Here is a 24,975-nt window from a genome sequence, read left to right on the forward strand (position 1 = left end):
AGCATGGGATTCAGGTTTGCACACAAAACTCTGGTCCACTTTTTTGTAGTAGTATAATTTTGCTGAGGTTCTGCTTCCCTGCCTACTATTTGCTATTAATAACATGACCTGCATCTGAAGCCCTTTATGAGGAGTAATAAGTTAGCAATCCCAAAGCCAAGTATGTGAGCAAGGTTGGACACACAGTGCTGAAAACATCTAAGAAATATTTAGCCATTAAAATTTTAACCAGGGTAGATGCTCTAGCCTTTAGTTGCTTATGAATGAAGGAATGGAATAATTTAGTTCTGCAGACATTAAAGTTCACAGGAAAATTCCAAGGCTCAGTCCATGTCTCCTTATGCTTCTATTTAAAAAATACCTAAGCCTGGGTTGTTTATAAACAGCACCCATTTAATTACTCATGATCCAAGATTGAGGAAACAAAGGGTCTATGCCTCTGCTTTCAAAATCATATATTGTCCTCTAGTAGGGAACACCATGTGTCCTTACACGGTAGAAGGGATGGAAGGGGAAAACTGCTTCTTTCAAATTGTTTTGGGTGCACCTAATCTACCTTCATGGTGCAGTCACCTTCTAAAGGTCATGCCTCTTAATACTGTTTGCATTGGAGATTAAGTCTTAACACAGACTCCCAAGAGAATCAAAACATGTCATCTTCAGTGACAAGTAGACAGTTTCAGAGTAAGGTGTAAAGGTCAGAGTGAGTGGGTGTCAGAGTGAGAATCGACCCTCAGAGCTAACACGTCATGCACTTGAATCACAAAAGCTCTTGAGAACCTTCCAGAGCAGTGGTTCTCAATCTGTGGGTCATGACCCCAACAGGGGTTGAATATCAGATAGTCTATATATCAGATATTTACATTTTGACAACTCATAACAGTAGAAAAATGATAGTTATGATGTAGTAGCAAAAGAGTTTTATGGTTGGTGGTCACCACATAAATATATGAGAAACTGTATTAATAGGTCACGGCATTAGAAAAGTTGAGAACTACTGATCTACACAGTCCTGAAATCCTTTATGCTGAGCCTGATATCATGCTTTTTTTTTTATCCCAGGAACTCATCTTTCTACCTGAAGTACCCCAGTACCAACTTTCTCTGAGAAACTGGATCCTTTTAGCCTCCATAAACCCCCGAATGTCAAAACTCCTCAATTCAAGCAGAGGTAAATTCACTAAACTGTCGCTGTTTGGGGTACTTCATTTCTGTGAGCAGTCTGACTTCAGTGTTCAGAGGCGCAGCCAAGAGATGATCGCCGGTGTTGCCCTGGTAGAAATGAGGGAAGGTACAGCTTTCAGAGATGGAGTCACCTGTGCAGTACGAAGCAGAGATAAACATGTAGATTTGAATCGTACGTCTCACGGCAGAGCAGTTAAGCCTTGCACTACTTTGTTCTGCTGAAGAAACAAAAATAAAAACCAAACATCAGCAACAGAAACAACAACAGCAAAACTCAGGGAATTAAGAATCAGACATATTTGTAGAGGGAGTACATGTCCACCTATATTTATTTTTTGAGTACCACTGGGCATCTCCTTGGAGAACTCCTTGGAACTTCTCCCACTAAGGGGGCATGGTCTGTAAAATTCTGCCATTGCGGTTCAGTTCTTTGGCTTGGCCAGTGAGGTGCATTATCTCTTATCTGCTGTCTCAGGATTTGCTGCTAAGAATCCCTCCGTGCATCCCACTCAAAGCCATGCTGATGAACATCACCTAGTCCTCCCTCAGGCCACACCTCTTGACTTTCTTGTCTCTGCCACACCCATCTGCTCATCTATATCTGGCCAAGCCTGATGATGGCCAGCAAATGCCATACAGGCACCTCTTGAAATTATAAATCCCTTTGCACTTAGAGGTGCTCAATAAATCTTTTAAAATGCAAAGACATAACACAAATCAAGAGCCATGCACCGTATTGATTTATTGTAATTGGAATGTGTTTTTTTAACCCTTTTACAAAGTATACTTTTTATTTTTTCATATTTTTTATTTAAAAAAATATTTTCATTTACATACCAACTTCAAGTCCCCCTCCCTCCCCTTCTCCTGCCCCTCACCCCCATTACATTTTTTTATGTATTTTTTTATTGATAAAAGGAGAATAAAGAAAAGAAAGAAAAAAAAAACAAATTTCCACCTCCTCCCAGCCTCCCATTTCCCTCCCCCTCCTCCCATTCTTCTCCCCCTCCTACCACCCCTCTCCCCTTCCCCCCACTTTTCTCCCCCTCCCTCTCCAGTCCAAAGAGCAGTCAGGGTTCCCTGCCCTGTGGTAAGTCCTAGGTCCTCCCCCCTCCGTCCATATCTAGGAAGGTGAACATCCAAACTGGCTAGGCTCCCACCAAGCCAGCACATTGCGTTGGATCAAAACCGCGTGCCATTGTCCTTGGCGTCTCATCAGCCCTCATTGTTCGTCTTGTTCAGAGAGTCCAGTTTTATCCCATGCTTTTTTTGGTAACAGTCCAGCTGGCCTTGGTGAGCTCCCAGTAGATCAGCTCCACTGTCTCAGTGGGTGGGTGCACCCCTCGTGGTCCCGACTTCTTTGCTCATGTTCTCCCTCCTTCTGCGCCTCCTTGGGACCTTGGGAGCTCTATCCAGTGTTCCAGTGTGGGTCTCTGTCTCTATCTCCATCCGTCGCCAGATGAAAGTTCTAGGATGATATGCAAGATATTCGTCAGTATTGCTCTAGGATAGGGTCATTTCAGGTTCCCTATCCTCAGCTGCCCAAGGAACTAACTGGGGGCCTCAGCTTGGGCACCTGGGATCCCCTCTAGGGTCAAGTCTCCTGCCCATCCTAAAGTGGGTCCTTTAACTAAGAAATGGGGTTCCGTGCTCCCCTATCCAACCTTCCTTTATCCCGATCCTCCTGTTTCCCCAAGTCCCCCCTCCTTTCCTTCTACCTTTTCTCTCCCCATCTCCCCTTACCCCCATCCCACCCCACCCCCAACATCCCACTTTTCTCCCCGGCAATTTTGTATACTTCCCTTAGCCAAGAGGATAACTATATGTTTTTCCTTGGGTTCACCTTCTTACTTAGCTTCTTTAGATTCGCCTATTGTAGACTCCGTGGTCCCTATTTATGGCTAGAAACCAATTATGAGTGAGTACATCCCATGTTCATCTTTTTGGGTCTGGGATACCTCACTCAGGATAGTGTTTTCTATTTCCATCCATTTGCATGCAAAATTCGAGAAGTCATTGTTTTTTTACCGCAGCGTAGTACTCTAATGTGTATATATTCCATACTTTCTTCATCCATTCTTCCATTGAAGGGCATCTAGGTTGTTTCCAGGTTCTGGCTATTACAAATAATACTGCTATGAACAAAGTTGAACAAATGCTTTTGACATATGATAGAGCATCTCTTGGGTAAATTCCCAAGAGTGGTATTGCTGGGTCGAGGGGTAGGTTGATCCCGAATTTCCTGAGAAACCGAAACACTGACTTCCACAGTGGTTGCACAAGATTGCATTCCCACCAGCAATGGATGAGTGTACCCCTTCCTCCACAGCCTCTCCAGCAAAGGCTATCCTTGGTGTTTTTGACTTTAGCCATTCTGACAGGTGTAAGATGATATCTTAAAGTTGTTTTGATTTGCATTTCCCTGATCGCTAAGGAGGTTGAACATGACATTAAGTGTCTTTTGGCCATTTGAACTTCTTCTGTTGAGAATTCTCTGTTCAGTTCAGTGCCCCATTTTTTAATTGGGTTAATTAGCCTTTTAAAGTCTAGTTTCTTGAGTTCTCTATATATTTTGGAGATCAAACCTTTGTCTGTTGTGGGGTTGGTGAAGATCTTCTCCCAGTCAGTAGGTTGCCTTTGTGTCTTAGTGACAGTGTCCTTTACTTTACAGAAGCTTCTCAGTTTTAGTAGGTCCCATTTATTCAATGTTGCCCTTAATGTCTGTGCTTCTGGGGTTATACCTAAGAAGCGATCACCTGTGCCCATCTGTTGTAGGGTATTTCCCACTTTCTCTTCTATCAGGTTCAGTGTTATCGGGCTGATATTGAGGTCTTTAATCCATTTGGACTTGAGTTTTGTGCACGGTGATAGATATGGGTCTATTTTCATTCTTCTACAGGTTGACATCCAGTTGTGCCAGCACCATTTGTTGAAGATGCTTTCTTTCTTCCATTGTATACTTTTAGCTCCTTTATCGAATATGAGGTGTTCATAGGTTTGTGGGATTAAATCCGGGTCTTCTATACGATTCCATTGGTCGACTTCTCTGTTTTTATGCCAGTACCACCCTGTTTTCATTACTGTAGCTCTGTAATAGAGTTTGAAGTCAGGGATGGTAATGCCTCCAGAAGATCCTTTATTGTATAGGATTGTTTTGGCTATCCTGGGTTTTTTGTTTTTCCATATAAAGTTGATTATTGTCCTCTCCAGATCTGTGAAGAATTTTGATGGGATCTTGATGGGGATTGCATTGAATCTGTAAATTGCCTTTGGTAGAATTGCCATTTTTACTATGTTGATCCTCCCAATCCAAGAGCAAGGGATGTCCATCCATTTTTTGGTATCCTCCTCAATTTCTTTCTTCAATGCCTTAAAGTTCTTATCAAATAGATCTTTCACTTCCTTGGTTAGATTTACCCCAAGATATTTTATGCTGTTTGTGGCTATCGTGAATGGAGAAGCTTCTCTGATTTCCCTCTCTGCTTCCTTATCCTTTGTGTATAAGAGGGCGACTGATTTTTTGGAGTTGATCTTGTATCCTGCCACATTACTAAAGCTGTTTATCAGCTGTAAAAGTTCTTTGGTGGAGTTTTGGGGGTCGCTTATGTACACTATCATATCATCTGCGAATAACGAAAGTTTAACTTCTTCCGTTCCAATTCGAATCCCCTTGATCCCATTATGTTGTCTTATTGCTATTGCTAGAACTTCCAGCACTATATTGAAGAGGTATGGTGAAAGTGGACAGCCTTGTCGTGTTCCTGAGTTAAGCGGGATGGCTTTGAGTTTCTCTCCGTTTAATTTGATGTTAGCTGTCGGCTTGCTGTATATAGCTTTTATTATATTTAGGTATGACCCTTGTATCCCTAATCTCTCCAAGACTTTTAACATAAATGGATGTTGAATTTTGTCAAATGCTTTTTCAGCATCTAATGAAATGATCATATGGTTTTTTTCTTTCAGTTTGTTTATATGCTGGATTACATTGATAGATTTTCATATGTTGAACCAGCCCTGCATCTCAGGAATGAAGCCTACTTGATCATAATGTATAATTTTTCGGATGTGTTCTTGGATTCGGTTTGCCAGTATTTTGTTGAGGATTTTTGCGTCGATATTCATGAGTGAGATCGGCCTGTAATTCTCTTTCCTGGTTGAGTCTTTGTGTGGTTTTGGTATCAGAGTAACTGTAGCTTCATAAAAGGAATTTGGTACTGACCCTTCTGTTTCTATATTGTGGAATACATTGAGGAGAATAGGAATTAGGTCTTCTTGGAAGTTCTGGTAGAATTCCGCATTGAACCCATCTGGCCCTGGGCTTTTTTTGGTAGGGAGGTTTTTGATAACAGCTTCTAATTCTTCGCGACTGACAGGTCTGTTTAGATTGTTCACCTGGTCCTGGTTTAATTTTGGTAAATGGTATTTATCTAAAAAAGTGTCCATTTCTTTTACATTTTCCAGTTTAGTGGCATACAGGCTTTTGTAGTAAGATCTAATGACTCTCTGAATTTCCTCTGTGTTTGTGGTTGTGTCCCCGTTTTCATTCCTGATCTTATTAATTTGCGTGTTCTCTCTCTGCCCCATTACATTTTTAAAACAAATGGAGTTATGCTTACTTTTGCAATTATGGCATACACAAATTTATTTACTAAGTTGTAGCACATTCAATGTATCTGAATGTTTCAGGATGAAGCATTAATGTTATTCAACTTTTCCTAAAGCCTTTGGACACTTAGGAAGTGGGGCCAGAGGAGATACCACCCACGTGCTAGGGCTCTAGAAATGATGCCCCTGTGCTTTACAATGGAAAGGGTGGCATGTATGGGAAGTGGGAAGGGATAGTGGGTGGTATGTTTAGAAAATATAATTGTAGGAAGAGAGTGAAGATAGAGCTATGATTTCAAGGGTTGTAATTTAATGGTAACAACTAATCTATATTGCGTGTTTTTAAAATGTGTCTTAAATTCTTAAACAATAATTAAAAAAAAACAACAACAGTTTTTCAGTTCAGATACCGTATTTAAACTCCATAAGGTTTTTTGTTGTTGTTGTTGTTCATTCGTTTTGTGTGTGTGTGGGGGGGGGGTTGGAGGGGGTGTTATTTACTTTTGCATGAGTGTGCCTTATAATATCTTACAGACACAGAGACAGATGTTAAAATTTTTAAGGTCACATCTTCATTAAATATAGTGAGTGAAGAAACACCAACACACTCAAGCGTGTGGGTTTGGCAGGCCTTGCCTTTCTCCCCCATTCCCACTGCCTTGCTAAAAACTGTTAGATTACATTCCTAAAGCGAACCACCAAGGTCTATTCCCTCACTTGGCCACTTCTTTTTCCTAAGGCTGACTACCAAGGTCCAGCTAATGAAGTATTGAAGTCCAGCAATCAGAAACCCCCTTCGGCTCACCTAATTAACATGCCCAATTAAAATTTAAAACCCCATCCTAACACCGGGTTTCCCCCTTTGCCTTTATAAACTGTCATTGACCTAATGTGCCAAATCTGTCTCCTCTCTATCCAGACGCTGTCTTTTGTCCCTTTGGGACAAATACTCCTGACCCCCTTCCCTTGTCCCTTTCCCTGTCTCCCTTCCTCCTTTAGCATGGCACCTAGCTCATTCTAACACAGATCTCCTCTGCTTCTCTTAAAAATTACATCTGCCTGAATCAGAAAGCAGTCACTTTTACTTTTCTCTGTGAAAACAGGTGTTTCGGTGTGGTTGTGCTTAATCCGGGTAACCCCCAGCATGCGGGAATACCGTTCAGTGGGATCCAAATCCAATCTTCCTGGCTCTGCACAAATCAAATAAAATTGAGAATAGGCAGAGACCAAGCAGAACACACGGTGGCGGGAGAGGGGCGGCGGTGCACACAGACCCCCATTAGAAAGTAATAACTCCCTACTATTCTTATTCTTTGATCTGGGCGGGCGACTGACTTAGTATGACAAAACAGCCCCAGAAGTGCCCCAGGTGCGGACAAGGAGCAGGAGTCGGCCAGGATAGGGGCTTTCCACTTCTGAACTCTTTCCTGCTTCTGTTTGGAGGTCAGGAAACTCCGCGCCGCCTGACCTCCTGCGGCCGCCATAGAATTCCGCGTTGCCATGGCTCCCGGATTGCGTCCAAACGCAGATGCACTGCTGTGAGGGCTGAAGGGAATCCTTCGTAGCTGTACTTCCCTGACCAGTGATCCAGAAAAGCACCATGGGCCTGAGTAAGCGACCCCCCCATTACTCCCTCCCCACTTCCCCCTCCTCCTACGGGCTGGACCAGCAGCCTTCAGGTGCCTAAAGCTGGACCAGGCCCTCTAAGTTCTTGCCCAGGTCCCCTCAAGACCTGTCAGGTCTCGGGCCCACTTAGGACCCTTGAAGTCCTACCATGTCCTCGCATTATCACGTCGTTCCCCCTAACTTCTTTCAGGAGCCCTTGGAGTCCCATCAGGTTCTTTCAAGTTCTTTAGGTCGCAGTCAACTCTCTTCAGGTCTCCTCAGGTTCTACAGGTCCTCTGAGCAGTTGGTCAGTCTATGAAGAGGGCACCATGGAGAGAGGGAGTTCAGGACGACCTGGTGGGTCATACTTAGCACACGACTGGTTAGGCTGTAAAGTCCTGGGTCACATCATCTGTATGCCACCACGTCACCAAGGAAGATAGGGCACACCGATTCCAGAGCCATGCTTTGACACATATCCTTCCCCATGACCACTCTATGAGCTCTATGCCTTTGCTCTGGGACCTCACCTTTGAGCCTCAGCTGCCTCACTTTCCCAACAGAGTTTTATTATATAGACTTAGTAAATGTGAAGGTGTTTATCTAAAGCTAGTAAGTGTCTGCAAGGTGATGGATGAGAAGGTATTTTTAGATTAGATTGAATCATTCCTGTCATCAAGACTTTTTTTGATGCTGAAAAATGGCCAGACATCATGCCAGTTACCATTATTTTTTTTGTTTCTTGATGTCTGATGTTTTAAAAATAATATTTTCATATATCATGCCTGGGTTTAGTTAGTGGAGTCTGGGAGTGTGAATCCTAACCTAGGACTCCATTATACCCAGAAGCTAGAGTCTGTTGCTCTTTTATGAGCTAGCCTGCTTCAGGGGCTCGCTCAGCTTTCTCTCGTCTATAGTTTCAAGATGAAAACCTCTTTATAGCCTTCCATTCCTTTTTTATGGTCTTCACACTTAGCCTTTGATAGTCCGTTAGGGTCTCTAATCCTTTGCTTGGCAGTTGTGTTTAGTCAGAACTTCTCAGTGCAACTGCCCTTTAAATGGCATGACCAATAGGTCACACTCACTATTGCGTTTCCTTCCACTGATAGTCCATCACTGCTAAAACCAGAGAAATTCTCCACAAATGCACAGCAACTGTGGACCAAGCACTGCCTGTGCCCCACTAAGTGCCCATAGTGGTATCTGTGTTGCCATTTTGGCAACAGATTTGGATTCAAACCCACATCTTACCTAGCACATGCTTCCGTGGCCCACGTTGGGTATCAATCAGTGCTGGGTATCACTGAAAAGACTGGGCTCTGCAAGAAACAGAGTTTTCATGTTTAGCATGCTAGAGATTTATTCTGGGGCATCCTTGGGGAAAGTAGGCAAGAAAGCAAGATTAGACAGGATGGATAAGATACTCAACCCCAGGGGCTCCAAACTTGGAATGGACCTTCTGATTTGCTCACGCTGAGATAAAAGACTGGGCCTCAACAGGCTCTTAACAACAAGTCATCCATTATGGACTTTTGTAAGCGGCCATTAACGGGATTGGGGTGACATTTTTTCAGCTAAGGGAACTGGAAGGAAAGAAGGTGAGCAGCTGAGGATGAGCCGCTGGCAGAGCTCCCAGCAGCTGCTGGAATTAATCTGTCAGTTTTGAAGGGGAAATCGGGCAACATATTGTGTTCTCCAAGATAGCCCAGAATGCACTTTCCCCATTTGTTTGTCTGGCAAACAACTACACACATTTCAAGGTTCAGGCCTCTCCTCCATGCAGCCTCTTCTGACCTCCCTTCTTTGACTCAGTAGTGCAAACCATATTTTCTGAGTTCTTCTGTCGTGGTGGTATGTGTTTATTAAAATGCCGCAGTCACATCAATAGCCCTTAAAGGTATCGCTGAATTAGGGATCAGTATATATCCTCATGTCCATTAAGTCTGTGAGAAAAAGAAGTGTGTGTTATCTTGGAAATGGTATCTTCTAAACGGAAAAATATTTAGATACTATGAGAGGTAAACTACATATTTGTAATCCTGGGTTTCTATTAAATATCTTTTATTTCATGTATATAATATACATATATGCCCATATGTGTATTTCAAGATGTTTGGAAAATCTGTGAAATCTGCTGGGAACATATTGGTTGATTTTAGTGTAACCTAGAAGAAAGGTAGAGCTGTTTTCAAAACATGACATAAACTATAAAGAAATGATCTATATGTGATGGTAGAATGCCAGCCTTTACATGAGAGGCTGAAGCAGGAGCATTGTCATGAGTTTGAGGCTAGCCTTCACTATATAATGAGCTTCAGACAGCCTAGGCTACAGCATGAGACCCCAAGTCAGGCAAACAAACAAATCCTAAAAGATAAATACTAAATCTTTGGCTTTGGAATTTTGTTAAATTTTACTGAGTACCTCGACAATCATGCAGAAGTGAACATATTGGAACGTGCTCTCATAACTCAGAAGCTTTATTCTGTTGCACACAGAACCCTTACAAGGTTCTTTGGGGTGCGTGTACATGTGTGTGTACATGTTTGTATGTGTGAGTGTAGTAGTTGTGTGTATGCCATAAAATGCGTTTGGAGGTCAGAGGACAGCCTTAGATGCTGGTCCTCATCTTCCACTTTGTTAAAGATAGGCCATCTTTGCTGTTTGTCAGGCTGACTGGCCTGTGAGTTTCCGTGGCTTTTCTTGTTTACATGCCCCATCTTGCTGTAGGAACAGGTTACAGACATGTGCTATTTCATTTGAGTTCTGGGGATTCTAATACAGGTCCTCATGTTTACATAACATGTGTTTTACCCACTAATCCATCTTCTCAGGCTGCACAAGGTCATTGTGAAGACATACTTTAAAGAATTAAGAGGCTGGTTAATCTTTGATTCCTCAGTGTCCTGCTTTAATGAGATAAGTATGTTACAGCTACTGGTATCCTTCATTGGTTTTTCATTCCTGCAGCCAAGCAGGTATTGGTTAGCACCTCCTTGCAGTAGGACATTTTTTAAGTTCCATATGAAGATTCTATTTTCTTACTTGTGGTTTTCTGAATGATACAGCAAAAGCAGCATTTTATGTGTCATGTTCTCTATACCATTTGAGCAGCACCATTGCTCTTGAAACTGTTGTGTGATGAGCTTTTAATGCTGCTGAGAATTTGTAAGTCCTAGTATGATCTCCTGTAAGCATAGTACTGTATTATTTGGTGTACGATGTTCTGAAGGTGGGTGACATCGCCACTCAGAGTTAGAAAACGCAAAGTTTAAACTAGGTGGTATGTAAAATCACAAAATTTCTTCCCATTTAAAGCTGCAAAACACTATAATCTCCATGCACCATGTAGACATGCTTGACATCTCTAGATCTCATGCTGATGTTTGCCTTTACAGGAAAGGCAGTATTACACAACAATTTCCCGAGTGCCATAACATAATTTGTCATGTAGCAGTTGGCCTACTATAGACCTATTAAGAATTTTGACTGACTTGATCCTGTGCTTGGAATCACAGTTGCTCTAAGCTGATGAATACAGTAACTTACGCTGTCTAGAAGTGAACATTTTACAGTTTCGCCTCCCATCCATCCACTCCAGCTCTTACATTCTGTCTGCCCCTCTTCTGGGATGTTCCCTGAGTCTTGAATGCTCCAGTAGATGGCCCACACCCATGTTCATATGACTTGCACTTATTAGATACAAAGGGTTTATTAATGACAAAAGAAGAAAGATAAAGTAGGGATACTAGAGAGACTTGGAGGTGGTGGTAGATGTGTGTGATCAAAATATAAAAAAATGAATGAAATTTTCAGTGTCTACATAAAAGTGTTAGTTTTTAAAATAGTTCAGGAAAGGGCCACTAGGAAGTTTCAGATGATCACAGTTCTACCTTCCTTTGTGATTCTACACTTTAAATATTTCTAATGTTATACGGTAGTTGCTATTCAGAAACGTTGTTCTGAGCATAGCTGTGGGATCCCTTCTCTCTGTGGGGCTGGTTATCCATGCTAAAGGAGCTTCCCTCATTCTGACCATTTAAACTGTTAGTGGTTCTTTCCATTTTAACTTCTGTGCTTAGAAAATAGGATAAACATAATTTCTTCTTCCTCATGTCTATATCCATGATACTGAAAGGGAAAATTTGGCAATCACATGCTGACAGCCTGCTTTACTTATATTATAGCACAATGATATGACTTTCTTTTATTGTGGGAAATGCAGCAAGAGAAGAAGTTTTTGGTACCAGTAGGAACCTCATCCATGCTCTAAGTCTTCAGGCCTGAAAAAAGTGGTGAAGACTTTGAACCAAAGAGCTGGAGAAGGCTGTGAAATCGTTAGCAGCCAGGTTATTTGGGTGGGCCATGTAGGGACTCATGGATCACGTGATAATTCAGATGCTGCCAGGGTTCCCATGAACACATTTGACTTGACCATGGGTGGCAATGTTCGGTGTTCAAACTACTTAGGTTATGTATTTATGTGGATACCAAATGAAGCCTTACCAGAATTTGGGGACAAGATAAATAATGGCCCATCAAGTTATAAACTAAACTGCTTAATAAAGTACATATTCCTTTTTTGAGAAGTATATTTTCATACAACCCAAAGGATACACTTACTATAACTTTTCAGACTCATGTGGGTTTTTGCTAGAGTGTGGAGGCTCAGGGAGAGCTGGTCCTCTGGTTCATTTCCCTCTTCTCTTCTTTCCCTGTCTGTATCCCCTATTCTTCCTCCACCCCATGCTCACTCAGCCTATACATCCAAGTCATCCATGTGTCTGGCAAATGGATGCTCCCTGGAAGCGGTATTTATTGGGAATGCAAACACTGTGGCATAGCCTGTTTTGGAAATGGTCCTCCAATGTGATTTGTGAGGAGCTTAGGAGCAAATACGGGACTCCTTGGGTGATGAATCTCATTGTTTCCTCCCTGGGCATGGTCTAAATGGAAGGAACAATTTCTGGATGGGGACATCTTAGTTCTAACAGCATGGCCTCCAAAAATCCATCCTCTCCTATGGGTTTTGTAGTCTAAGTCACAGATACACTATTAGGCACTTGAGAGTCTAGTTAGTAGTGGTGAATAATTCGTATATCTCATTAAAATAGCTCTGATAATATGGGTTATTCTTCTCCACCCATAAGTTGCATGCTTGTTGGAGATTACAGATAAAGGTGATGATTTTAGTTTATACAACTGACTTGTTGTAGTCTCACGTGGATGGCATTACTTATGCATTGTCTGTTGATTTCAATTATTTAATAAACATGGGGGACTAAGGGTGTAGATCCATAGGTCACATGCCTAGTGGCAGATGTCCCAGGTTTGATCCCTACCCCTAAAGACAAAAAACAAAAACAAAATACACAGGAACAAGCAAAATAACCCCCCATCTCTCTGTGTGTGTGTGTCCCCAGTAGGAGGGCAAGTTAATATCCCATTTTAATGTTTGGTTACTAGGAAGATTTTTGTTGTTGCTGCTGTTGCTTTTCTTTGCTGATCCTTTTACTTAAATAGTGGTGCAAGCTGGCTTTTAAATGAGTAGTGACATTCCAGACATAGTGGAGGGATCCAGCAAGCCAGAGCTGCTTAGACTTCCTCTTTAGGCTTCTTTGCAATACTCTTGGCCTGTCTTTCCCAGGACTGGCTTTGCAGCCACCCCTCCTTGTCTTTTGAGATGACTCTTAGAGCAGCATGAGCATTCATCTTGGGTAGTGTTGTAGCCTCTCAACCTGTGTTCCCCTTGCTATTCTAAAGAAGTTCATCTCAACTCCTCTCTCCTCCCATTGGAAGGAGCATAGAGTTCCATACACTGCAAACAAGCAGTGGAGTTCGTATCTACTCTGTTCTTCGGAATGTGGGATGGAGGTGTGGCAGCTGATAGTGCTGCGAGGGACTTGTCTCAGCTGAGAGAGTCCACACATTCAGGAGCGCGAGGACTCTCCAGAGGCTCTCACTTGCTCATGTAGAAGGTAGTGTCATTCAGTGGTTAAGAATAAGCGGGCTGCTAAGATGACCACAGGTATGTAATATTTGCCCCATCGTCCCACTTCCAGAGACTGTGACAAGCCATCAGGTGTTTCAGTGTTAGTAAGGAAGTCTTGATTGCTGGTGTAAACATATGAATACTGAAACAGACCCCTTCCTTCCTTCCTTCCTTCCTTCCTTCCTTCCTTCCTTCCTTCCTTCCTTCCTTCCTTCCTTCCTTCCTTCCTTCCTTCCTTTTTCCTCCAGGAAACACAGCAAGTAAGACCTACTTTATAAATCTTCAATGCCAGATTCAGAATCTGGGCTCTTTTTTCTTTCTCTGAAGTTCTAAATGAGCAATTATTGGTTAAATGATAAGTGGCCTTTCTTATTGGATGGTGGGGAGAGTTTTTTTTTATGTTGTGTCTTTTATCAGTGAGATTGTGACTCAGTTGCCCTGTCTTAGGTCTGATAGTGAATCTCATCCAGTTTGGTGTGGTTCCACCAGGAGAGCCTATATTCATATTCTTGTAGCTATCAACTGTCAATTATTCCTCCATTTATGCATCAAAACTTATATAGATCTTACACATACGAACACAAATGAGACCTAAGGATTTATTTTGCCTCACATCACAGCTTTGTTCAAACTCCACGAGGTGGGCAGCAAGCAGCATTTGTCTGAAAATTGCTTGGGCCTGAAGAACAAACACATAGCTGCAAAGAAACTCCAGTGTGTTAATAATATAATAACCCAACACTGAACAATGGGAATATAATAATGCTGCAAAATTTCTTTCAGTCACAGAAGATCTTATTAGACGGAATGCTGAGCACAATGACTGTGTAATTTTTTCCTTGGAGGAACTTTCCCTGCATCAGCAAGAAATAGAAAGACTAGAACACATCGACAAATGGTGCCGGGATTTAAAAATTCTCTATCTTCAAAATAACCTCATTGGAAAAATTGGTAAGTCTCATTTATTTGTTCTCATGATGTTTTAACACTTGAGTGGAAGAACTCTGGAAAATAACTGAACAAGAAGGCCACAAGGAAAGAGATGCAATCCCCTCTCAGTAACTGCTTGCAGAATATTTCCCAGGTCTTCCTATGTATAGTTGGCCATGGTGCCATGAGGGATGCTATTATGGAATTGGAAATGGAGTTATGTGTGCACATGATCTCCTACCAGCTTTCAAAAGGGGGTGGATATGAGTCATACATTTGCCATAACTCTATATCTGTAAAACTGGAAAGATCATTTTGAAATTTAAAAGTTCTTGTCATATATATATATATATATATATATATATATATATATATATATATTCCAATAATTTTTTTGTTAATAAAGATCACAGATGTCCAAGTGTTGACATCTATTCCACCAGGTCCCACATCTATTTAGTCTGAAATAAACACACAGTGGCATACATTAATTATAAACTGATGGGCCTATTAGCTCAGGTTTCTTATTAACTCTGATAACTTATATTAGCCCATAATTCTTATCTGTGTTAGCCATGTGGCTTGGTACCTTTTTTGTCGAGGCAGTCACATCTTGCTTCCTCTATGTCTGGGTGATGACTGCAAACTGCCTCTTTTTCTTCCCAGTATTCTCCTGTTCTCCATGCCCTGCCTATACTTCCTGCCTGGCTACTGGCCAATCAGCATTTATTTGAAATACAAGTGACAGGGTACAGACCATTGTCCCACAGAACCCAGGCTTGAAAGAAACCAAGATAACCTTTAGTTGGTGAATGACTTAATCCCTAAAATGAAGTATTATTCAAAGCTCAAAAGAAGTGAGTACATAATCATGAAAATACATAGAGAAACTCTAAATGTCCACACTAAGAGAAAGTAACCAATATGAAAAAACTAAGCCCACTTGAGTCCAACTGTGATGCTCTGGAAAAGGCAGAACCATAGAAACTGAAACAGGATCAGTGGTTTTTAGGAACTAATAGTAATGAAGAACAAATAAGGCATAAAGGATAATAGTGGGTACATGTTGTTGTAGTTGCATATTTGTCAAAATACACAGGATGTATCATACCAAGAATAAATGTGTGGTTGATGGTATGTCAAAGTAGGTTTATCAATTATAATGAGTCCACCATCTGGCATAGGATATTTATAAAGTGTTGGGGACAGTAATTTGGGGTTGGGTAGGGAAGGAATGGAGTATATGAGAGCTGTAAGTTTTGCTAAATTTTTCTATAAACATAAGTTTGCTCTGAAAAATAGGAATATGTTTTTAAATGTCTTTGTCAGATTTCTACAGATCATGTTAGCCAGTAATGGCATATTGTTGAGTGCAAGGTAGTGTGATCAATTTAGTGTATTAAAGTGGTTTTAGTCTAGAATGGAATTGACAGGTAAATGTAGACGTCATGGGAACAAAGATCAAAATGTTGGCATTGTAACTGATTATCTTAGTTATCTTTCTGTTGCTATGAAGAGACACCATGACCAAGGCATCTTATAGAACAAAGAGTTCATTGGGGGCTTTCTTACAGTTTCAGAGGGTTAGTTCATGAGCATTCTGGTGAGGAGTATGGCAGGAGGTAGGCAGGCATGGTGTCAGAGTAGTAGCTGAGAGCTTACATATTGAGACAATAACTACAAGGCAGAGAAAGATACAAATAAAGGCATGGGCTTTTAATGTCTCAAAGTCCATTCCCAGTGACACACTTCCCCCAAAGCCACACCTCCTTTCCCTTCCATCCTTCCCAAACAGTTCCACTAAAGATTAACTATTCAAACCTATGAGCCTATGGTGTATATTTTTATTCAAACTACTAAACTGATCAAGCTCTTTGCAGAACATAGTACAGACTAGTGCATAAATGGACTTTCTAGTACTATCTTCAGAATAAACCTCTCAGTTACAGACCAAGCTGGGCACCCACACTTTCCCCCAACCAAGTAGGTTCATGCTTTATGGCAGCAGGAAACTGGATCATATGTTCTTTACAGGACATCCAGGAAGGAAGGAAGGAAGGAAGGAAGGAAGGAAGGAAGGAAGGAAGGAAGGAAGGAGAGAAAGAAAGAAAGAAAGAAAGAAAGAAAGAAAGAAAGAAAAAGACTTAGAATGCCCAGTTTCTTCTCCCAATTTATCCATTGGATAAGTTGATCTTCCCTGTACCTTGTATCCCTCCTTGCCCTAACAATAAATTAAGGGACAGATACAAGGATGATCTACAGAGTCATTTAGTGGGGTCCTGCTTCATGGGATCAAGTGGAGACACACTTCTTGTTAAAGCAACTCTGCCTCAATTGTAAAAGCATGCGTAGGCTCTGGCCGAAAGTAGACTTGTCTGTGACCCCTTCCTCTGTCACTCATTTGTGGGCTGTGTGAAAATAAACAAATCAGTTAAACTGACCAAAACTGAGTTAGGGTATTCCTAACACAGTGTTAAGACACCTCTTGTGATGAGGGGTGCAGGATGGCATGTGGTGGTTATAAGGATTATTGTGTTTACAATGAAATAAGAGTTTTGTGGTTGATAGCTGCCGGTCTACTAATGTCATTACTGAGGCCAGGCTGTCTTGGCTAGCCAACTGAAGCCAGAGGCAGAAGGGAGAAGTGAATAGAATTGGAGGGATAGATGGAGTGAGTTGAAATGGAGAGAATGCCACCGCTGGAGTATAGGGGTCAACTTTGAAGTTATATATAACTTTTCAGGGATGTGCATTGGTTTTCAACAGAGAGCATTTAGCCATGACTGGGGACATTTTGGTTATGGGAGATGTGTGCATGTGTGTGTGTGTGTGAGTGTGTGTGTGTGTGTGTGTGTGTGTGTGTGTGTGTGTGTGTGTGTGTGTATTTTGGACTTCTGTAAGCTACTGGCCATACTCAGAAGAGGCCAGGGACACTATCACACAGGACAAGAATTATCCAGCTCAAAATGCCAATATTACTGAAACTGAGAAACCCTGGTAATGTGGGTGCCTCTGATTCTGCGGGTAATTGAAAATTGGCACAAGGATTATAAAAAGCCCAGATTTGCATCATTTTAGAAGATTTAGTAAAACTATCTATTTCTTCAGATAAATATTCTTGGCATCCTTTGCTTTACCAGGAACTGGAAACTCTGGCACACTGTTCAATTAAAAAGGCGGTTAGAGAAAACCACCAGCTTTTATTCATGGGAGCTTTGAAGAACGATGCTAATTGTACAGATCTCAAAGAGTTCCCGAAATTTTAATCTCCACAGCTGGGTCCATCACAATTACTAATTAGTAGCATAGTATTTCAGGCCTTTTCAGAGCTGTGAGAAAGCCTAAATTTTTGCTTCCAAAGTATTCTTAAATTAAACACTTTTAAATTCTAATAATGGGATTTTTCAATGCTGTTCCACCCATGGGTATTTAGGCATGTATTTAGCAAGTAAAAGTAATTCTCCAGGATCCACACATGCTGTCCTGCTGTTGAGGTGGAAGTTTGCAAAGCAACTGTCTTTCCTAGAGCTCCCTGGCTCGCTGGGTGGGACAGATGGACTGTGGGAGGAAGGCTCTGCTTAGCCATGAAGCAAGTGTGAGCCAAGGACCATCTGGGGTTCCACCAAAGTGCAGAGCCTGTGTGTGTGGGGGTTAGCCACCAGTGATCAACTCTTCCAACAGCTCCCCTGTGGGCCTTGTAAAGATGGGGTGTTGGGTGGCGCACAAGCTTCTTTCAAGGGTGAAGTGATTTGGTTAACCAGAAGTCTGTGGGCCTGCTTGTGGCAGTTGTTGTCAACAGCTCCCACAGTGCTGAGGGCTAGAGCTCTCAAACTCCCTTCAGACTGCTGGAGAGGGCCTATGTAGTTTTACTTACAGTCTTTGTCTTTCTCCTGGCCAGTTTGATTTCCTATCTCTTGGGGTGTTAACTGAGGAAATTCTTCTTGAAAGACTCTTGTGTTGGTTTCTGCTGGGTGACTCCAGGGTCCGAGGCCCACACAAATAACAAGGGCAGGAGGAAGAGCTCTTTGCCTAGCAGGTGTCCCACTGTGGATGGCAACTTTAACAGGAATGCCTGGGTATCTCTATCCAGGATGCAGACAAGACACTCTGCCGTTCCTGATTCTTGGCATACAGAAACCTCCAAATATGTTGACTACTGAGTGCTCAGATGTTGCTAGAGACCCTTTTGTAAACAACAGTACTACTTGAGTAATTACTGAGAGAAGCCTACTTCATATTTAGGCTCTCATCTTAAAAATGAGTGGACTTGAGGCCCTGAGAACTGTTCTCAGATCTATGAGGCTATATCTATGACTTAAGCTTAGATGAACTCTGGATAGTGCTTAGTGCAGTGATAGTAAGTCATGTTTGCTATTCATAATATCTCTAAGCATGTGGGAGAGCAGCATCACTTAGACAAGGCTACCCAAATGTGCATGTCTTCACAGGGATGCCACCTTTCTTTTTGTCTAAAGGAATTGTTCTTTTAAGGGACAGTGCAATGATTTAGCGCACAGCTCTGGAATCAAAGTCTTTTGGCTCTATAATTTAATCTTGGACATGTATTTCTGTATAGTAGCATTCTCATTTGAACAAAGGAGATATCAATCATTTTTACTTCATGTAATTTTTGTTAGGATCAAGTAGGAAAACATATAGCCCAGGAGATGGCTCAGTATGTAAGATGCTTGCCTCCAAGCATGATGACCTAGGTTCAGACTCCAGGATGCACATGGGCTGAAAGAGATTTAGCTGCCACAAGTTGTTTGATGCCCACACATCCAATGGCAATTCATACATACTCATATATATGTACAAAATACATAAATATAATTAAATGGCTTTTACAATGTCATATAGGTGATAAGTCTAGGATATAATATGGTATATACAAAATAGTGGTGCCTTATTATCAGCTGTTTTTAGAGACAATTATTCAACAGCAATTCCTTGGCCAGCTCATACTTGTTTTGTCTGAGTAGTTCCCCCAGACTTATTTAAAAACATAATCTTATGTTAGGTTAACTTTGGCTTTAAGTAAAGGAAATCCTATCTCCCATTGCTTAACAGTAAGGAAACCTATTCTGTCCTGCCATAGGTCAAGATAAAGTGCACTTCAGAAGCAGTGGATCCTTTTTTCTATTCCCCACCACAGGGTAGACGTTATGTACAGGAAGTTCCCTCGTGACCAGGCTTGTACTGTTGGGAAGAATTCTCTCCTTGTTACCATCTTGTGGTAAAAGAGACAGGCGGCCCCAAAGCAGAGAGGATTAAGTTTTTGCCTAACTGACTGTGGATACTTGTGATGTACATGCTTTCTGCAGCATGTAGCTGCCAGGAGATGCTGTGCAGTTGATTTAACTCTAAGTTCTGTTGCCTTCAAAACGGAGAAGGAGATATTGAGTACTATACACTGTCCAGCTTTCTTAATATATCCCAGTGGAGTTGGAGATGGGTAGAGACATGAGCAGAATTGGCACTCTTTAGAAGAAGGGAGGAAGAGAGGAAAACTGCAGACAACCTAGTGTGGCTCCTGCACCATCTTCTGGGCAAGGGTCTGCGGATTAAAAAGCACATGGAGACTATTGAAGCAAGAATGTCAATTTTACTGTGTTCCAGAGTAGCTTATGTAGTGCTCTCCTTGACTAGTGGCCACACCCTGGCTCTCAGGATTTTCTACTGCAAGCCCACTAGAAACCACTTCCTTATTATCAGGAACTCATGAAGGTTTTGTGCTCAGAGCAGTTGCAAGCACAGGAAAACAAGTTGTTTATTCCGTCAGGCAAGAGGTCCTAGAAAGTTCAGGGTCTGAGGGTCTGCAGCCCCTAACACCCTAGTATCCGTTGTACTGACTAGTTTTATGTCAAGCTAGAGTCAATTGGAAAGAGGGAACCTCAGCTGAGAAAATTCCCCCACCCAATTTGCCTGTGGGAAAGACTAAGGTGCATTTTTTTTGACTGATGATTGATGTGGGAGGGCCTAGATTACTGTAGGTAGTGCCAAGCCTGGGTAGGTGGCCCTGGATGCTATAAGATAGCAAGCAAAGCCAGCCATGGGAAACAGCTCAGTATGGCTTCTTCAGCTTCCACCTCCAATTTTATTCCTTGAGATGCTGCTCTGATTTCCCTCAATGTTGGGCTGTTATCTGGACATGTAAGAAGAAACAAACACATTCCTCCCCAGGTTGCTTTTGGTCATGGTGATTTAACACTGCAATAGAAACCCCGACTAAGATAGTGAAGATCTGAAAAGCTGTTAGCCACATGCTCCCTTTGTTTCTCTATTATTTTCATAAGTTATGAAATGGTCTTCTCTCTTAAAGGTTAATTAACTATATTATTTGTATTTCAGAAAATGTTAGCAAACTAAAGAAACTTGAATATTTGAATTTAGCACTAAACAACATTGAAAGAATTGAAAATTTGGAAGGTAAGAATTTTCCTGTTTTCTTTATGAGATAAATAAAAACTTGAAAGTAGCTTTACACAGTATTGTAGATAAAAAAGAGTAGATTTTAAAATTATATTTTACCTAAATCTTGCTCATCTCAGTTTTTATATAAACGCAAACAGCAAAGTGCTATGTAAATTCAAAGCCAGAAACGTACTTCACTTCACCCCTCCCTAGGTTGGTCTCCCTATTACAAGTAGCTGCAGTCGACATCTTGGAATATGTGACACCATTCTCTCTTGTTTTGTTTTCTATCAGATCATGTTTCCATATCATTCTTAACATGTTTTTGGTGTGTGTGTGTGTGTGTGTGTGTGCATGTGCGTGTGTGTGCATGTGTGTGTGTGTGCATGTATGTGTGTGTGCATGTGTGTGCGTGTGCGTGTGCATGTGGATGTCAAAGAACAGCTTGTAGGATTGGTTCTCTCATTCAACGTTATGGGTTTGGGGACTCTTACTGGGGTTTGACAGCAGGTGCTGAGCCCTCTCTGGTCCTTATGAGGAGTATTCTGAAAATCCATTTCTTCTTGGAAAATACATTGATTTCTTAATATGCAAGCAAAGGGATCTGAGGCAATGGAATGCCATAAATATAGAGGGGGCTAGTTAAGCGTTTGTCCACAGATGGATATTTGAGGATTCCTGTGCTTTGCTAAAATAAGCTGGCGACAGTGTGCACCCTTTTCAGCCACTCTTTGAGCATGCCCCCCCCCACCTCTGGGTTTTATTTAGACTTGAAATTCCTAGGCTTAAATATGCAAATTTTGAAATACACTGCCAAGTTTTCGTCTGAAGGATTGCATCAACGTCTCTTTGCACCTGCAGGTCCACATGAATGTCATTTCTGTACGTCTTTGTGAAAGCCTCCCGCACACTGGGATACACATGGAAATATTGTGCTGTTTATCACTGTTTGCTTTCAGATTCTTTGCTACCATGTTCAGACACTTACAGAATGTTGACATTTCTTCTTAGGTGAATTCTAACACGTTTCCTATGTGTTAGCGTATTTTTTTTGATTGATTTGCCATTTTGGAAAGTGTACTCTCACATATTCTGAAACTTAAACTCTGTCACACGACGCAGATATTTTCTTTTTGGTACCACTTTTTCATGTTTTTCAGTTATGATATTGGTATGCAGAAGTTTTATACTATAATATACTAAGCTATCAACCTCATCTTTTGTCGTTTCTAAATACAGGCTATTTTGTGTTGAGTTCTACTTTCAATGACTTAATCTTTCACACTATCCTCTCTAATCCATCTCAAGTTTGCCATGTATGCTAAATCAGAAGATACTGTTTTCTCAAAATGCATCATGGTTGAAGTACTTGGACCATTCTTTAAAACTGAAATACAAATTACATGCCATGAAATTTACCAGTGTGAATGCACACATCATCAGGTTTTGATACACTTCTATTTTCTATGGAACATGGGACATTTTTCCATGGATAAAGAAACCTCACTTCATTTAGCATATGGTGCAGATGGGCCCCACCTTACCTGCTGATGACAGATCGAGGATCAGATCACCATCTTGAACACATGTGTTTTAATGACCTCAACTCTCTTCTGCATCACCTTCATCTGGGGTGGCAGCATCACTGCAGACAAGTTTTCTACCTCTGAATATTTCTACGGGCCATTATTGACTTTGACCTTACAAATCCCAAACATAGACATTTGGGCCTTTGCCTCTTTGCTAGGTGGTAGGGAGGGAATTCTTCTGTGTGGCCCTGTTCACTTTCTATAAATCTACTGCTGGTCCACACTGCTTGGTTTTCCCTGTCCATGCTTTTCAACTGCCAACCTTGTATGGTAATAGACTGTGTATTGAGACTGAGTTTCTTGAATGACATTTGCCATCAACTCCCCAGTTAAGGCCCCCTATGGTCCAGTGTCTGAGATAGTGTGGATCATGAAGCTCTCTTAGCCTTTTGTCTGTGGCTCTTCCTGAATTTGTGAAGGCATCATTTTAGTCAGATGTAATCTGTCTTGTTTCTTGCATTTAGTAGTCATTGCCTCCAGTAGATTGAAATCCTATATGTAATGCAGTGGACTCAACTCTCTGCCTCCACCAGAAGGAGTATCTCTCTTCAATGGTAATTTGGGGGACAAGATTGGAGTAGTTCTTCCATGATTCCAGTTCCCTGTGCAAGGCATCCTGGGCCAGAGCACCAAGTAACCCACACAGTGGCTTGTAGCCCTGGAGTTTACCCCTGTGCCTGCAAAAGCTCCATCCATAACAGCTGACAGGCTGGTTCTGATAGTTTCATATGAATTTGAGCTACTCTCCAATGTCTCCATTTCAACCCAAAAGTTGTATTTCATGTTTTCCTGTGTGGTAGATTTTCTGTTGACAAAATCTGAGTTTTTGTTTAGTAGTAAAAAAATATTTCAAAGGGTGGTTTTCCAGATGAAGAATTTTTAACATTTTTCCTTTCTCCCTTGCTCCTTTTTCTTTGTTCTTTCTTTCTTATTTTCTGACATCCTTCCTTTCTCTGTCTCTCTAATTATCTCTATCTCATTCTCATGACCTTTAGCGTATTAATTGGATTTGATTATACTCAGCTGACATTCCATGCCTCTTAAGCTTCATGTCTATTTAAACTAGTTCGTCTTTTTATTCTGCAGTCTGAGACATCTCACCAGATTTAAATCCCAGAATAATTATGCTATGTTAATTCTTCCTCATTCTAGAATTCATTTCATTTGCAATTAACCCTTTGATGTGGCCACGATTTTCATCCTTCTTTCTCACCCCTGTATTGATGATCGCCATTTTCCTGTAGCGCTATTGTTATTGGATGGATGAAGTACCATCTCACACACGTGTGGTTGCAGTTAGAATTCTGATTTAAATTCTTTCCATTCTCCGAATGCCTTGTCTTTATTGATGTCTTCTAATCTGGGCTGTTTTCTTTTGGTGGTAACTCAATGGCCCACAGTAATCACAGAGCATCAGGTGTGTCCAGTGGCTGGCGTGGGCTTGCAGTTGTGAGCTTCGGTTTCCCCAGTCAACCTTTCTTCTGCATGGCAGGGCTGTGTGTCCTCTGAGTGGGTGGAGCATGCTGACTGGCAGCTTTGCTGCCGAGTGAGGGGCGTGGAGCAGAGGCAGCCAAGCTGCTCTGCCAGCCCACTTCCATCTGTCAATAGCTAAATTGGGAGGATTTCACTTAGGACACAGTGGATCTAGTCTCTTCGCCTCCCCATGTGGAATGGGTATTTCAGTGACGTATCTACAGACATAAATATACATTGTTCCTTTTGAATTTTTAATCTTCAAAACCTAGAAATTGCCCTTATCAAGTCCCCAAACCCAATGAGTGTATCAGTGATGAGATTCCGAGCACCACCGTCAGTGTCTTCTTGTTTTAGAAGCGTAGACATGACTGTTTCTCTGTAGACAACAGCTCTGTCACGGTTAGCTTTTGGTCAAATAAAGTGACAACAGTTACTCAGCATGCATGCTTATGGTAATAAAATGTTAATGTAAATGTCAGAAATGACAACTTCATGTCAACTCTCACTTTTTAGAATTATCCAGAGCTTGTTTTTGTTGAGAAACTGGTACAGGACTGGAAACTTCCCTTTTAACAGATGTCCTGATCTTCACCGCTAGAGGGCAACAACGCTGCTATTGTGTTTTGAACTTTGCAAAAGGCTGTCAGTGGTGTGCTGTCAGTGGTGTACCTCCAGGGGTTCACCTCTGGACAGGTGACCCCTTCCATACTGTGCCTTCCAGCTCTAACGCGGAGGAACTGGGTACAGGCTAGTTTGGGGACATGCATCTCGAGATTAAGGATTTGAAAAGAGAGAAGGAGGGTTATCTTTTTTTGCTTGTTTACTTTGAAGGGCTAGAAGTGAGAGAAGAGGAAGATGGTCGTATATATTCAATCCATCTGCTCTAGTGCATCTCAATTTGATTTTAAAAAGAAATTGGGTGCCTTTATACCCTCTCTCTTTTTTACCTAGATGGCAAAGAAGAGGAGGAGGAGCAGGGAGGGGAAATCAAAGCAAAGAAACATGACTCTGTTTTTCTTTCCCCTCTTTTCTTCTCTATGTTTAGGATTCACCAGGGTAGAATGAAGTGCCCACCTCCCTCCCGAAGAACCATGCTGCCCTAACCTGGAGGGATTGGAAGGGTACTGTGTTCAAGCTGCCTCCCCACCTATGGCAATCATCTTATTAATTTCAATGACC

At 41.6% G+C, this 24,975-nt stretch overlaps 1 protein-coding gene across 1 annotated transcript in view; it reads left to right on the forward strand.

The window, feature by feature from the left end:
* Positions 1-7,320: 7,320 nt before the first annotated feature.
* The window catches only part of Dnaaf11 (dynein axonemal assembly factor 11), a 95,356-nt gene continuing 77,701 nt past the window's right edge, over positions 7,321-24,975 (forward strand). The window contains exons 1-3 of the mRNA XM_075963607.1: positions 7,321-7,400; positions 14,171-14,338; positions 20,669-20,746. Coding sequence (XP_075819722.1) covers positions 7,391-7,400; positions 14,171-14,338; positions 20,669-20,746 — 256 coding nt within the window. The 5' untranslated portion in view covers positions 7,321-7,390. The remainder of the gene's footprint in view (positions 7,401-14,170; positions 14,339-20,668; positions 20,747-24,975) is intronic.

Source organism: Microtus pennsylvanicus, chromosome 2 (genome assembly GCF_037038515.1).
Source record: "Microtus pennsylvanicus isolate mMicPen1 chromosome 2, mMicPen1.hap1, whole genome shotgun sequence".
NCBI lineage: Eukaryota > Metazoa > Chordata > Mammalia > Rodentia > Cricetidae > Microtus > Microtus pennsylvanicus.